Genomic DNA, 14891 nt, shown 5'->3' with positions numbered 1-14891 from the left:
TACATACATCCACTGTGAAAACATTTTGAAATGAAAGGTAAATAGATATAAACTTAAACATTACAGATGTAAAACAGAGTTTCTTGTGAATGACTTTTGAAATTTCTTACCATTCAATCACCTATTCTCAGGCATGGAAATTAGTGCAAAGTACCTAAGTTGACTGGGTTTATTCCTTACAAACCAAGTAAAACTAGGAAAAAATCTCTATAGAATAAAGAATTGGGTATTCTCCTGCTATGGCCATTTAGATTTCTTCCCCTGAACAGATAGTTCCTTTCTTTACCTGCATTACACCTGCTTCAGAGCCTACCAAGGCCACCATGCCATGAAGAGCTGCCAAACAAATCATCGTAGGAGTACCCTGAAAGCAAAGCATCAGAATACATCAAGAAGGAGCCAGTCATTGGGATTAGATTCTATACAATTTATTAGAGCATAGAGAAATAAATGGTCAAAATGGTACTAAATTTGTGATGTCAACATAACCTGTATAATTCTACTGAAAATCGCAGTAGACTAAAATAAACAGATTAAGGTTGTTAAAACATGGGTGGCTTCTTGTTGTTTTTACTTTTCAAAAAACACAATGTTATTTTAAAATTAAAACATTGACAAAATAGCCAGTTTAAAAAAAAAGCTATAATGGTTGACAGGATTATTTATAAGGGATTAAAAATATATGTGTCTCTTTCATTTGAAATTGCCTGTTCTTTTACCATTAAGCTATATATCTTAGCAGCTCCTATAAATGGTCCAATAAAGTGGTTCCTTTTCCTTCATAAAAATATCCAACAGCGTGCAGGAAGGTGACCTCTACCTGTGCTAGAACAGTTCTGATCCAGGCAGGGAGCAGTTTGCTGCCTAAGTCTTCAGCTTTCCCATGTCCACACACTGACAAACCATGAACTATGTTTCCTAACGCCAGGGCAAAACCGGAAGTCTGGTATAAATAAATAAAAACAGGGAGTGAGAAAAAGAAAAAAAAAGACATAGATTAGGAATATTTATAAATAGCAACATAAGCATGACTAGAGCTACCTTTCCTACTGACAAGTTCTACTTGTCATTTAAAAACCAGAGATTTATGGATTTTTTTTTTTTAATATAGACTTTGGTTTTCGACAGAAACTGCAGAGTCTAATGGCAAGGAATTCAGCTTCAGTGAGTAGTTTATTTTAGGAAAGTCATACAGCACTATTGAGCAACTTAGCTCCAGCAATACGAATTCTCTGAAGGGATTAGGGTGAAAATACCAATGTAGACCACACGAGGTCAATCAACTCCTAAACAAAGAAAAAGCATCCCACGATGAGCATAGCATAAGAAAACGTATACATTTTGATTTTGCAAAACTTATTCTGAATGTAAGAGAGCAGACACATAACCATAAAACAGTAAAAACAATATTATAGCCTTAAAACCAGTGATTCCTGCAATTATCCATTATGACCAATATTAAGACTCTGGAGACCTTTAAAAAATCCAAATTGGAAAATTCTATAGTGTGTAATCAGAGGGGTTTTTTTTAAGTTTTTTTTTTTTTTTGGTGGCAAAAATACACATAAAATTTACAATCTTTACCATGAATACCAGTTCAGTGGCATTAAGTACATTCATATTGTTGTACAATCATCACCACCATCCATCTCTAGAATATTTTTTATCTTAAAAAACTGAAACTCCATACCCATTAAACAGTAACTCCCCACTCCTCCCTCCCCCGGCAACCACCATTCTACTTTCTGTCTCTCTGGTTTTGACTACTCTAAGTATCCCATCTAAGTGAATCCCACAGTATTTGCCCTTTTGTGATTTGCTTATTTCACTTAGCATAACGTCTTCAAGTTTCCTCCACGTAGTAGCACATGTCAGAACTTCCTTTTTAAGGTTGAATAGTATTTCAGAGGGAACATTTTAAGAGTATTTAACTTTTAATTTATAAGTGTTTATATTTACCTACACAAATTCAGTCATGAACAGAGATTTTTCTGCCTTGAAGTTCGACTTTATCATCAGAGTCTCCTATGTATTCATATCTTTACAAATTTTTGTCTCTAGCTTTACAGAATATAACTCATACTCCCTGGCCACATATTTTAAGATTTTTATAAATATAGAGCAATAGTTGGAAAGAGAGAAAAGCCTATTAACACTTTCTCAAAGAAAATGTCTACAGGATGAAATAGGTGATGAGGAGAGAAAAAGACATCTGTGACCATTGGCTATACCTGTGAGAGAAGAGAACAGTTAGAAGTTTCTTGGTTCTAAACATGAAAAGTATCACAGAACAGTCTAATTCAGAGTAAGTCAAAAGCGGGACTTAGCAGCATCATGAGACCCACAGAGGGAAATGATCAGGGCACACATCCCAACCTGCTGGCTGTTCTCTACTAACAGTCGAAGCTTGTTCATAGTATCTTCAGCCTCTGCAGCCTCAATAATTCCAGCACTGAAAGCTGATGTACATACACAGCTAAGGGTGTAGGCAAGGACCTGAGAAGAAAATACAACAGAAAAAAGTTTCTTTGGGAGGCAAAGGAATGTGTCTCTTAGAACATGGCTTAGCTTCTTGCCACCATTAAATTGATATGAATTGATCAACACATATGCACACATGGAAGTAACCTTCATTGGGTGTGGGGGGAGAAGGGGATGGGTAGGTACATTTACACCTAACAGGTGTTGCGCGCTGTCTGGGGGATGGGCACACTTGTAGCTGTCACTCAGGTGGTGGAAAGGCAATTTATGCAACCAAAGCATTTATACCCCTGTAATATTCTGCAATTTTGAAAAATTTAATAAAAAAAAGAACATGGCTTAGCTGATACAGATATTCTGTCAAACTTCCCCCCGTAGTAAGAACTGGAATTGAAAATTTGACTGGGCACTGTTTTGCTGCCTAACCTATATTACTATGTTTTATGACAATGCTATGATGGGTATCATTATTCTTACTTTATAAATGAAGTCTTTTTAAATATTTTGAGGCTCAATTACACATAGCTAGCAAATGACAGAAGCAGGATTCAAACCCGGGTCTTTAGGCTCTAAATCAAAAAGTTTCCTCACCACGTCATAACAGAACACAGCACCTACCAACAGCAGAAGGAAACAGAATTTCATCACTAATGGATGTTATTAATTGCCATGCACTCCCATCCAAGGCCAAACAGAAGAAATTCAAAAAAATGAAACATTAAGAATCCCTAGGAGAAGTAGCAGAATGTAACTGGAGCAGGGATATGGGTTTTGGAGTCAGATAAATTGTGTAAAATAGGAATAATACTACCTACTTCATAGCGCTGGTGTGAGAACATAACATGTAAATGAATGAATAAATAAATAAATAAAATGCAAATAAAAAGAATGCTGGGAGCAGAGATGATACTTGGGCATATGTCCCAAATTAACCATTTACTGGCTAAGTAACTTTGGGCAAATTACTCAATCTATTTGAGTCTCAATTTTTGTATATCAAGGTTAATCATCCCCTCCCTGCTACCTCACATATTCATAATAAAACCCTCCCTTATAAGGATGCTGTTAACACAAAATAGAAAATGCAACTGCTAGCGCTGGTTGACACAACATGAAAAATGTAAGTGGTTTCTAAGGTAGAAACTGGATAACAAAACATGAGAGGGGAGGAAAAAACAAAACTGCTTGCTTAAGGCCTTATAAATCAAAACATCAAGGCAGACAGATGCATCAGTTATAAGAACCTTGCTTTCATTTTATTAGTCAATTGGCTCCTTGGTTGCAAGATTTTCTCCTTTGGCTTAAAAAAAAAATATGTACTTTTAAATGCTCTACACTGCTTTAAAAATGGAAATGTAGTGCATGTCTTAGAACAAAACTTCAACCCTCTGTGCCCCAAAGAAATTCACCAATTCAACAAGTCCTCTGAAAGCAGAGGAGCTGAGCAGGGAAACACAGCAGCCATTATGTACTCATCAATAGCTCGTGGGCAGGCTGGGATAAAATAGAATCTGCTCTAATGAGAGGGAGAATCTGGCCAGGCCACAAGGTCATTCCCAGCTCCTCCCAAAGAAGAGCACAGGCGGTTCAGCTTCACCTGGGCACAACAGAGACAGGCACGATGCACGCCTGAAATGTTCCATCTAAGCACGGTTAACGAACAGGAACTGGGTCACCCGAACTCCCATTCTGCATGTTTTTGTGCCATAACAGAAAAGGAATGTTTTATGCTAGATGACATTTAAAAAAAATTAAATGCCTTTTTATGTACAGCTTCTTATGCTTATTCCTGGCCATTTTTTTTAAAGTTGTATTTGGCTTAAGCACAATTCTAAAACTCTCCATTTAACCTTCTTCCAGAAATTGCAGCTCTTCTTAGAAAGTGCCTTCTAGTAATGCTGACTTAGGTTTTTACACTCACGAAAGGCTCTTATCTTTTATGCCACATTTAGCCTAAGTTGATTTGAACAGCCGCCCACTTTGAAAACCTTATGATCTAATATAGGTTGTTTGCCGCTCAGAGTTTCCCCTTGTCTCGAGGAAGAACTTAATTTACAGGGTTACCAAAGTATGAGAAGTCGAAAATAAGCAGTAACAAGAAAACAAAAGAGAGCATGGGGGAAAAAAATATAAGCTCCATCTCCTACCTCCTGAAACGTCCTGCTCTGGCTCCCACTGTCGTCTAGGTATGTGGACAGCTTCCGAAGCGATGCTGCCACGTGAACTCGGGACTCCGTTTGGCTGCTGTGGCTCATGAGGGACAGAACAAGTCCGACTCCCAATATGCAGCCCGTGCTTGGATGCCAAAAAAGATGAGGTGTTAGAATCACAAGAAACCCACGTCATTGCTCTTCCCTTACCATGGAGCTTACGGTGCTCTGAAACCTCGGGGGAGAGGGCTGGATCCTGATGCTGCTGCCTGGGGTGTAAGTGTGCCTGTGATCCAGGACAGGCGCACCCACCTCTCCCCACAAAAAGAAAACCGTGTCAAAATAGGTATCTGTGGTCCACGCTAGTGCGACGTACCCACCAGACAAAACCAAACAAAAGCATGAAATAGTTTGGCTCGAGCTCTATGGGGAGGAGAGGAAAAGGAGTAAATCAGCTCTATTTCTGCCCTAGTAGGAATGCTGTACTCCTCTCCTCCCCATCCTCACCCCCATGTTGAGTACACTATGATCAACTATATAGGGGAAAAAAGACTGAACTTCAGAATACGAGCTGAGGACAGCTGACTAATAACAGAGGGGAGAAACGCAAGACATAATTATGAGGTACTGCTAACTGCTTCATGTTTCCTAGCCAACTTCAATAAGTGGAATGTCTCTCTTAAAGACACTGTGTATTTGTCTGTGCACAATGACATTAATCCTTCTCTCCCCTCTGATCTCTGAGTATCACTGGGTCAGCAGTGAAAATGGACAAATGACAGGCTTGTCAAAAGTTACCCCATGTGACAATTCAATTGAAATCTGGGGCTTTGTGCCCCAATTCTGAAAGAATACATATCCAGTTAAAGAAAAGAATTGTTCTCTCAGAAAACTTCAAGTTAGTCTGATAAGATATTGCAGCTGGTGGTCATTTTTTACTTTTTAAAAAGAGTTTTTGTCTTTGTTGTTTAACTGGAGGAAATGCTGAGTTTCTCAAAAATCACCCTCACTCTGGCTTGGCTTGCCTATCAATCATCATGATATCAGCTCCTCAAAAAGGCACTCTGGGGCATTTCTCCAACAACGCATCTCAATGCTCGTATGCTATGTCATTTTGCTCTCAAATGGCATCTATCCTTGGCTGGCATCAAGAACTTTCACATCGTTTTACAAAGCTTCTCCTTTCCCATGCCAAGGTATACAGGTACCGATACTTCCCCCAACACCTCTGTGCAGATGGAGCAACCACATCTGAAAGGAGACACGCAGAAAGACCAACAGGCTACAGGATTTGCTCACGGTCACAGAGAGCTTCCAGCAATGCATGGCCAGAACAAGGGTACTTTTTATTCCCAGCCTTCTGCTCCATCTGCCAAACCCAAGGCCCCCTCCGTGCCCTGCATGATGCCATCATGGACTGCCTATGAGAAGGCAACATACCTCAAGTGTGTTTTTCTAGTTCCTGTCGCCTAACAATCTGGCATTAGAAAACCCTTTGTAAAGAAGCTACTACAGGAATAATCTATACTTAGTCAGAACTGCTAGTACAGCTGACATGAACTTCACAAGCTCAACTAGCACAATGCACTTTCAACCAGTTAAATCAACACCTAATATCTGAATACAGTGTGCTTTTGAGACAAATCATATTTCCAAGAGAGGAAAGGCTACTCTTGACTGGTATGGACTTAAAACCTTTGTTGTAATTTAGAATCCACAGGGAAGTTTTAGGGCTATCTTTCTGTAATGACACACGTAAAAATTGGACAGAACTAGACCAAAGATATAATTAGACAAAATATGATTAATACTTTGACAAATTTGACTGTTCTTCCCTCTTTGACTATTTAACTGCTACTTATGCTTAAGATTTCAAATGTTACTTCCTCAGGGACACGTTCTGCAGTCCAGTAGGGAACCTCTTTAATACTGTCCCATAGCACCCTGTACTAATTTGTTTTATACGATTTTAATTATAAACTCTGATGAGGATTATTTGGCAGATTGTTTGATTACTATTTCTTCCCTAGCCTGCAACCTACATAAGGATAGGTACTTTTCCATTTTTTCCTTACTACATTATCTGTGGCACCTAGTACACCGCTTAGCATGCATAGGCACTTAACCAATATTTATTAAATGATGAAGAACTGACCAAATGAAGAATTTTAAGAGAATCTAGGGTAGAGAGAGGATCTACAGAAAGAAAAAAATAAAAAGACCCGATTCTTATGTTTAGTGGGAGGCAAAATTTACGAGTGGTAAAATTCACTGACCATATCATCCAAGATTCAATCAAGAAAACTCGATTTCTATTTTTTGCCAGACTAAGTTAAGAAAAAGTGATGCTGGATTCATGGGAAAAAACAATTCCTCTCAAAGCTCACTCAAGTAAGGATTAGGGTTTATCCTTCTCAATAAACAGGCAAGTGTCTAAGTTTTGCTTTTCAGACTATCCTGGGTACACAAAAATATCCATCCCCTAGCCTGAAGCTTCTCCTTTACCAACCCAGGGTATACAGGTACAAAGGCTTAGAAAAAGACATCTCAGTTTCTCGTTCACATTTACCTAAAACTTATCAAAGAAATTATTATTATTCCTTGTCAAGGTTATAATTCATTAGCAAGTCTAGTCATTGCTACAATGGTAGTAAATTGACTACCATTTACTATGTGTGGGAATATATGAATATATAACCTATGTCTATACATGTGCCAATATAAATATGTTAGAGTATATGCATCTATTAACCTATATAGTTTCCTTCTGTTTTGTCTTAATTTTCCAGTATGCAATAAGAGGGTAATCCTAAAGCTTTATTTCTGATGTTTCCTTCTGATTTCCAAATCTTCTAGATTTTAATGTGCTTACTTTTGTCTCAACTCTTAAAAAATTCTCCATGTGCTTAGTTCGGCATTTCCACACATTTACCTCATTTTATTAACAGGTTCTCTTTGATATGTCTGTCAGTTCTAAACCAATAGCTTGGGCAGAGGTAGCTTTCAAATCTTTTTGTCCATCGAAAACAAAAAGGAATTAAATGCTGGTGTCTCAGATGAAATAAAAACAAATTATAATATTAGGTATAAAACTGAGCTTTTGGAATTGCTAACATATATGTTCTATAGGAATCCTAACAAATGATAAAGAGAATTTTGAGTTTTAAAATTATATATCCAATTATGTCATTACTTATTTGAATCTCTTATCAGAGTATATTAAAATATCACCATCAAAAAGAAATCCTGAAACGTAAAAGCCATGCAATTCTGATACTTGTGTTGCTATATCAACTGAGATAGAATAGTATGTTTTTCAAAAATTGACCAGAGATGAATCTTGAATTCCCTAGTTTATTGTAGGCAATCCTGCAGATTAAGTACTAGATCATCTAATAATTAGTTGTAATAACAGTTAACATTTGTATAGCGCTTTGCCCTTTACAAAGCGCTATACAAATGTTATCGTATTTGTAAAAGCTCAATAGTAATTAACCGAAGCTCAGGTCGTTGATGGATAGCGTGATAGCGTGACTACAGCTAGGGCTGTGAGGATCACAATGGCACAATGAACTACCACTAGATGGCAGCAAAATGTTAATGATAGGACCAAAACACCAGGCAGGCCAGGTGCTGGGTTCACTCAGCAGGGACACGTTCATTAAATCAGGGAAGCGTGGTGAATTTGCTCTGGGTGAATTCTGTCACTTGAGGTAGCATGCTCCCAGATCTATTAACCACCTCCTAGTAATGCTTCCACTATTGCACTTGAGGGAAGACTGCCCTAGACTTCTGCAATCTCATTAGACAAGGGAATACTTTATGCCATGAGCTAGGCATTCAGGCCTGGGCCTTCTTAGAAAAGCAGAAAAAAAGAATTTGTTTTTTTTTAATGGTGGGTAACATTTGCATGTCAGAAAAAAAAATAAATAACAAACACAATACTATCAAGCATCAAATTGCTTTCTTTCTATTGAAATGTGTTCTCCACACCGTACTTTGCAAGAGAAAGAAAAATGGCTTTAAAGTCAGATGAACTGGGTTCCTCTCCTAGCTCTGCCACTTATTAAGCATGTAACCTTGAAACAAGTCTATCTGAGACTCAAATTCTTTATCTGTAAATCAAAGTGATGAGGATTCCTGCTTTAGTATCGCAGTTAGGTTGTGACAAGGACATAATTACATGAGAAAGAGATGTGGAAATGCCTAGCTCAGAAAGCGAATGATCAGTATTAGTTGCACCCGAAACCAAAGAGAACTACATAAAAACTGACACCCTCAGCGCATTAGGAATAACGAAATAACTAAACTTCACTAACTGTAGGAATAACAGCTTGGAGAGGATAGAGGAAGGGCTTCTTGAAGGACCAGATCTTTTAACTGGGCTCTGACAGACAAGCAAGTTTTCACTAAATGGACAAGGAAGTTTCTGACCGCCCTATTTACTTTCCTCTGCAGGACTGGTTCCCTATCTAGACTCGCCCTTCCCTCTCACAATATAGTTGTTCACTAGTTTCATAAGAAGGTAGGAAGGAAGAAATATGAATCGTATTAGTAAAAAAAATAAATTTTAAGGTTAAAAATGCTTAGACATATAAAGTTTTTAATGCCTTAATACCTATACTGTGGGTAATTCAGTTATCCCATGTTCCTCCTTATGTTCAAATGGCTTTCCTGCAAACTAATGGAGACAATACCTGAAAGTCTTTCCTGATTATTCCAACTGGCTGAAAGTTTGCAGCATTTAATCTCACACTCTTCCCAACTTTATAACACCCTGAGCTACAACTGTGATGAGCATCTTTGGGAGTGGGTAGAGGTAGGAGGGAGGGAGAGACAAAAATACCTTACTCCTTGGTTGTAAAAGGCAACAATACCAAATGCATGAATTAGGCTCAAAATCACAACTCTATCAGACCCAAATAACAGTAAAATGTCCCTATCCTCATTAATTATTTTTCTATATTCAAGAGACTTCAAACCATACCACCAAACTCTTTCTTTTCTCACAAACTACAGTCTTAAGATGTCACTTGATCCCTAAACTGTTTCCTGATAAACTGGGTAAGCGTCAATGGTTCCTATTCAATCTTAGCCTATAGCTGAAAGAAAGATCCCATAACTACCTCCTACTAAGGAGACATTTGACTTTATTTGTGATGAAATCCTTTACCCATGCAGCTACCTCTACTATTTCATTTACTCTTTTGTTAGTCTGAGCCATACCTAATAGATGGTATGAATGTAGCTTTAGATTGTAAGTTCCTAGGCCAGAAACGTAAACACTGATTAAATTCATATTTGAACAGTGTCCATAATAGCAAAAGGTAAAGGCATTAAATTTGAGGTTAGTGCTTATAAAATGTTAGGTTCCCTAGTAAGGATGAACCCCAGAGGATTTGAATCTGAGGTTCCAAAACATGGGGAAGTCCAAAAAATTACAATGTAGGTCCTCGATAATGTCAATGTTTCAGAAAGACAAAACCATGTATTCACCCACCCAAGTCACATAGACTAATTGAAACTAAATTTCTCACTAAACGAGAATGTTTAACACCATTTTTCTTAGTATTCTTTTCTGATTATTCTTCTTCATTTTTGTTATCTTTCATTACTAGAATAAGAATAAATTTTACAATATTTAATTTAAAAGGCAAAATTTTTTAAAAGTATGAGGTTGATGGAGGAGGATCTATTAATGTTAAGCAAGTTGGGAATCCCTGGTGTAACTTTTTCCATTTCGATTCCTTAGCCGTTGGATTTCACAGGGAAACATAAATCATCAGCCAAAGGTTCTCTTAGCCCAATCAAATTCAAATGATTTCAACAGATCTTTAAAAAGATTAGTTAGGTCATGCTTCCAGGTCCCCAGATAAATGCCTCGTATGGCAAGTTCGAGACAAAACTAAGGTCTTAGTAATAATATAAAGACTAAGCTGCAAAATAGCATATGTTGCTTAAAATTTAAGCAAATTGTCTATTGCTGAAACATGGTTTTCAGAACAAGTAAGCTTTAATTACAAGTTTTTTGATTATTTATTACTGAAAACTCTTTGCAAAGGAATTCGAGATCAGGTCCTACAAATATTTCATTATAGTATGCAAGGTTTATGGCAGTGTAGAAACCAATCTCTAAGAATTGTATCTGTCAGAGAGGAAATAGAGAAAACATACTTGTATTCAAGACTAGTGTCAAAGCAACAATTTTCCAGGGCATCCAAAGACTTCATCAGAAGAAGGTTCATCTGTTGGCCAGATATATCACTGCGTAAAGACCAAGGGGAAAAAATGAATTATATAAAATCATTTAACTGTCTAAAATACTCAATATAAAATATTTTGCTCTCAATATTATACCAGAAATGCCAACATTTAAAACAACAAAAGTAACAATAATATTGGTGATTGACATATGCTCACAGAAACTAAGTCTGAGAAAATATTTAATAATTTGGTTTCTGAACAGTATAATTACTTGTAAGCCAATAAAGCCTAAAACTCTTACTTTTGATTTTTCTCAGCCTGTTCAAATTTTAAATCATCGAAAAATAAAAAAAAAAAACCCTCAGAATTCTAACTAAATATTTCTAAGAATGCTAAAGTGATTTTCTTCAGAATACTTAATAACCTATTAAGCTGATATGCTCAATAATCATTCTAAATCTCTTTCTTGAAAAGACTGTCATTTCTGATTTCATGTCTCAATTGAAGAGGTTATAAATTCCATTGCTTTACTAACGTTTTTTAAAGGGGGGAAAAATCCTAGCCCTATGTTTTTCTGCTTTTATATAATAAATGACATGGTTTTTGTAATTGTCTTAGTGAAAATTATGACTTGAATAATAGAACAAAACTCAAAAGGTAGCTTATGGCTGTTTTTACAGGCAGATTTGTGGGCTTCATCATTGCCACTTTATTATCAAAGGGTTTCTACATCGTAACTCTTACACTGTGGCCTCAGATGGTGCCTAGTGGAATGCAGCCCCAAGAATGATAACCAGCCAGAGAAAACTTTTAAAAATGTCTTCCCAAATCAAGACTATAGCAATTTTGCCTGGGGTGAAGGATTACATTTCACAATGAGAGAACCCCACACACACCCCTCACTTCTCTCTCTCTCACACACACTCTCCTCACATCACACATACAGTTTTAATAGCTTTAACTAAACAAATCCTATTAAAGTCCTCTGGAGTAAAATATACTTAAATATCCTAAACAAATACTCAAGAGATCATACTTGCATTCTCTGGGGGTTATGACAGAAGCAGCTTGGGAATAATATGCAGTACTTTTCTGAATAAATTCTAGATTAGAACTTAAACTCAGGAGACATTTTCACAAGCCTTAGCAAAAAAATGGATTGTTTATAATAATTGTCTTTTACAAAGTGATTTTTCATTCTCTGAGAACCAACATAATGTCCTAATCCCGTTCCCATTAAGGGGTCATTTTGGGACACTTATGTGATGTCACTGACTATTCAGAATCAATAGCTCTCAAAATACTTATTTTTGGAAAAAAAAAAAAAAAAGGGAAAATTTTCTCCAAAAATGTCATTATCTGTTGACATTATCATTACCTAGTAAAACATTTCTTAGTACCAAAAGACAAATATTTCAGATTCCTCTGCTCCAACAAATTTGGAAGGTGGAAGCCATGGATAATTATACTAGCAATGGTAGTACTGAGAATTACACCAGCCATGAGGAGGAGGAGGATGCTATCAAACACAGGAATGTTAGGGCAAAGTTAAGTTGCGGTTCTTCTGGGGGGTGCTCACACATGGGAAAAGCTTCCTGGTATCCTTGCCCAGCATTTCCTGCAGGTGCAAATTCAAGTAAGACAGACAAGGTGGAAGGTGAGCTAGGAACCAGGGACAAGTGCATGGGGGAATCACCATAGATTTCTCCAGGCAGAATAATTAACCACAAATGCAAGCTTATTGGCCCTAAAACCAGCAGTCTCTCATCCTAAGTTGATGAAGAAGAGAGCGAGAGCCAGGATAGGATGAAATGAGTTGCCTAGAATTAAACTGCCATGGCTCATTTTTAGTTGTAAAACATGTTGCTTGAAAAGATACCGAAGAGTGAGCAGGAACACAGATGGCGAAGAGACGTTCATTTGTAGCACAGTAGCAAAGAGAAGAAAATAACTTCCAAGTTTTTAGTCTTTAAAAATACTTTGTGTTCTGTCACACACACACAAGATGTAGAACAGTCAAATTCCATGCAAAGGGCAGTTTTTGGTTCCTGTCTAGAACCAGCCCTATATGTATAAATGCTGCTGAGCAGAACAAAACAAATGTTCTGGATATATTTCCCTTACGATTGAAAAGACTAAGCCAAGCATCCCAATTATCTGACAGATGTTTCCAAGAGCTGAAAATGATCATCTGAAATACAGTATTTCCACAGATCAACAGCAATTCTCAAGTTTTACATACTGGTGTTTGTGAAAAACTATGTAAATTACAAATATAAACTTAACCACTGGTTTCAAACTGAAATAAATATAGAATAATGTCATCCAGTTTATACACACCAATATGCTTCTCTCTACTATCCTGTTTCCAGTGCAGGAAAACAGGGCTAACTTCCAAGTCACTGGTATCAAAATATTCATGATAAGCAAATATTCATGCCGTAGCCCACTACAGTCAATGTGGATATATAAAATTCAAAGATTTGCTATAAAATAAAGAATAAACACTATGAACCACAAAACTAAAGTAGATTCATGCATAAGAAAACTTTCCCATTTAGTGGAATTTTCCACCTGGGTCTTTGATATTCCATTAGCTCCATTCAAGGGTAAAGCTAACAGCCCCAAAATGAGCAATCAAACCAAATAAAGCACACAGTATAATATGCACAGATTAAGACTCTTTAAGGATTATAAAAATGTAGCCAGGGCACAGGATAAAAGCAATATTTAAAGCTGGGTACACGCAGTTCTCAGGTGATTCAGTGACTCCCAACACCCCTCAGGCACCAGGGATACACCAGTCTTCTCCCATTTTACAGTGATATCAGAAAAAGATCAGCATTATTTTCATCCCACATAAGCCAGAAAAAAGCAGCTTTTCTTTACTTATAGCACCATAAGATTAGAATTTTTCTTATGCCTATTACACAGATGTACCTGGGGCTTTCATCTAAGCATGAAATGATTTTCAAGTAACGAATCACTTTAATACTAGCAATCCGTAAAATACATTAATATATTTCTATGATAGTATTTTAGAAAGATAAATTTACCCGTAAGAGAATAAAAGATCAACTTTCCCACATCAAAAAGTTTAGCCACCACATACACATTGCTGAGATACAATGTTTATGCATGTGTACGTATGGATGCAAAATCCTTCGCCAAAAATCACAAAGAGAAGCAGGAATATTTTAATAAACCATACCTGAGTTTCTCCTCGCACAAGCGAGAGAGAAACATCCCCAAAGCAAGGCCCATGTGGATTTGCACGGCTTGAGACTCATCAGCACTTGGTTTCCCAGGTAACCTGGCAGTCAGCATGCTCAGGATTTCCTCAACCTTCTCTTTGCAAGAGATAATGAAAACTGGCACAAGGAGGGACAAAGCCGTGGCAGCAGCAGCGCGGGCAATGGCACTCGCTGTGTTTTCACCAGAGTAGGATTTCTAGGACACGCCAAAGAAAGAAAACAGGGGGTTAGCTGTTTGTTTAAAACATGAAGGAAGCACACCTGTCACAAAAGCACTATACAAGCTTCCCTTAGATCCGCCCCTGCCAAAAATAAATCATAATTTTTTAAAAATATAAATGTGTTTGTCTACAGTTTATGTTTTCACTCTTAACGAAATAATTTGCTACTAAGCAATTGGTTAATAATGTCCTTTTAAATTCGAAAAATACAAATTATAAGTGTCTTCCTTTTAAAGGTTGTGAATTCCTTCACTACAAAGCTTGAAATAATTTCAATGTTTTTAAAAGCCCACATGTATATACATTGAAAAACCCAGAGTGAAGCTATCCAAGCTTGGACAAACCACCAAGCCACATTCTAAGAGTGCAGAAGGCTAGGAGTTTTCCAGGAAAGAAAGGAAAAGGGCGGAAAAAGAGTTTAAGTTTAGTATGGAGTAACAAGTGTAAGTTTAGCACAGGGATCTATTGGCACATCTCCCAAAATTTTTGGTGGGAACATTTCCCAGTAGATGGATTATTTCCTACAGGGGGTTAATTCCTTTTAATTAAAAAGGAAGTTGAAATCCTAAAAGCCTTTGGTT

At 37.1% G+C, this 14891-nt stretch overlaps 1 protein-coding gene across 4 annotated transcripts in view; it reads right to left on the bottom strand.

Annotated features, from left to right (window-relative positions):
• FOCAD (focadhesin) overlaps positions 1 to 14891 on the bottom strand; it is a 267132-nt gene that overhangs the window by 39955 nt on the left and 212286 nt on the right. For all 4 annotated transcript variants that reach the window (XM_069474243.1, XM_069474246.1, XM_069474245.1 and 1 more), the window contains 6 exons: positions 14047 to 14285; positions 10806 to 10895; positions 4629 to 4776; positions 2377 to 2496; positions 821 to 943; positions 287 to 364 (listed from right to left, as the gene is read on the bottom strand). In XM_069474243.1, the coding sequence (XP_069330344.1) occupies positions 287 to 364; positions 821 to 943; positions 2377 to 2496; positions 4629 to 4776; positions 10806 to 10895; positions 14047 to 14285 (798 nt within the window). The remainder of the gene's footprint in view (positions 1 to 286; positions 365 to 820; positions 944 to 2376; positions 2497 to 4628; positions 4777 to 10805; positions 10896 to 14046; positions 14286 to 14891) is intronic.

This window comes from Eulemur rufifrons, chromosome 7 (assembly GCF_041146395.1).
Source record: "Eulemur rufifrons isolate Redbay chromosome 7, OSU_ERuf_1, whole genome shotgun sequence".
NCBI lineage: Eukaryota > Metazoa > Chordata > Mammalia > Primates > Lemuridae > Eulemur > Eulemur rufifrons.
Note: the sequence above shows the minus strand (reverse complement) of the source record. Positions and strands in the feature narration are given on the sequence as shown.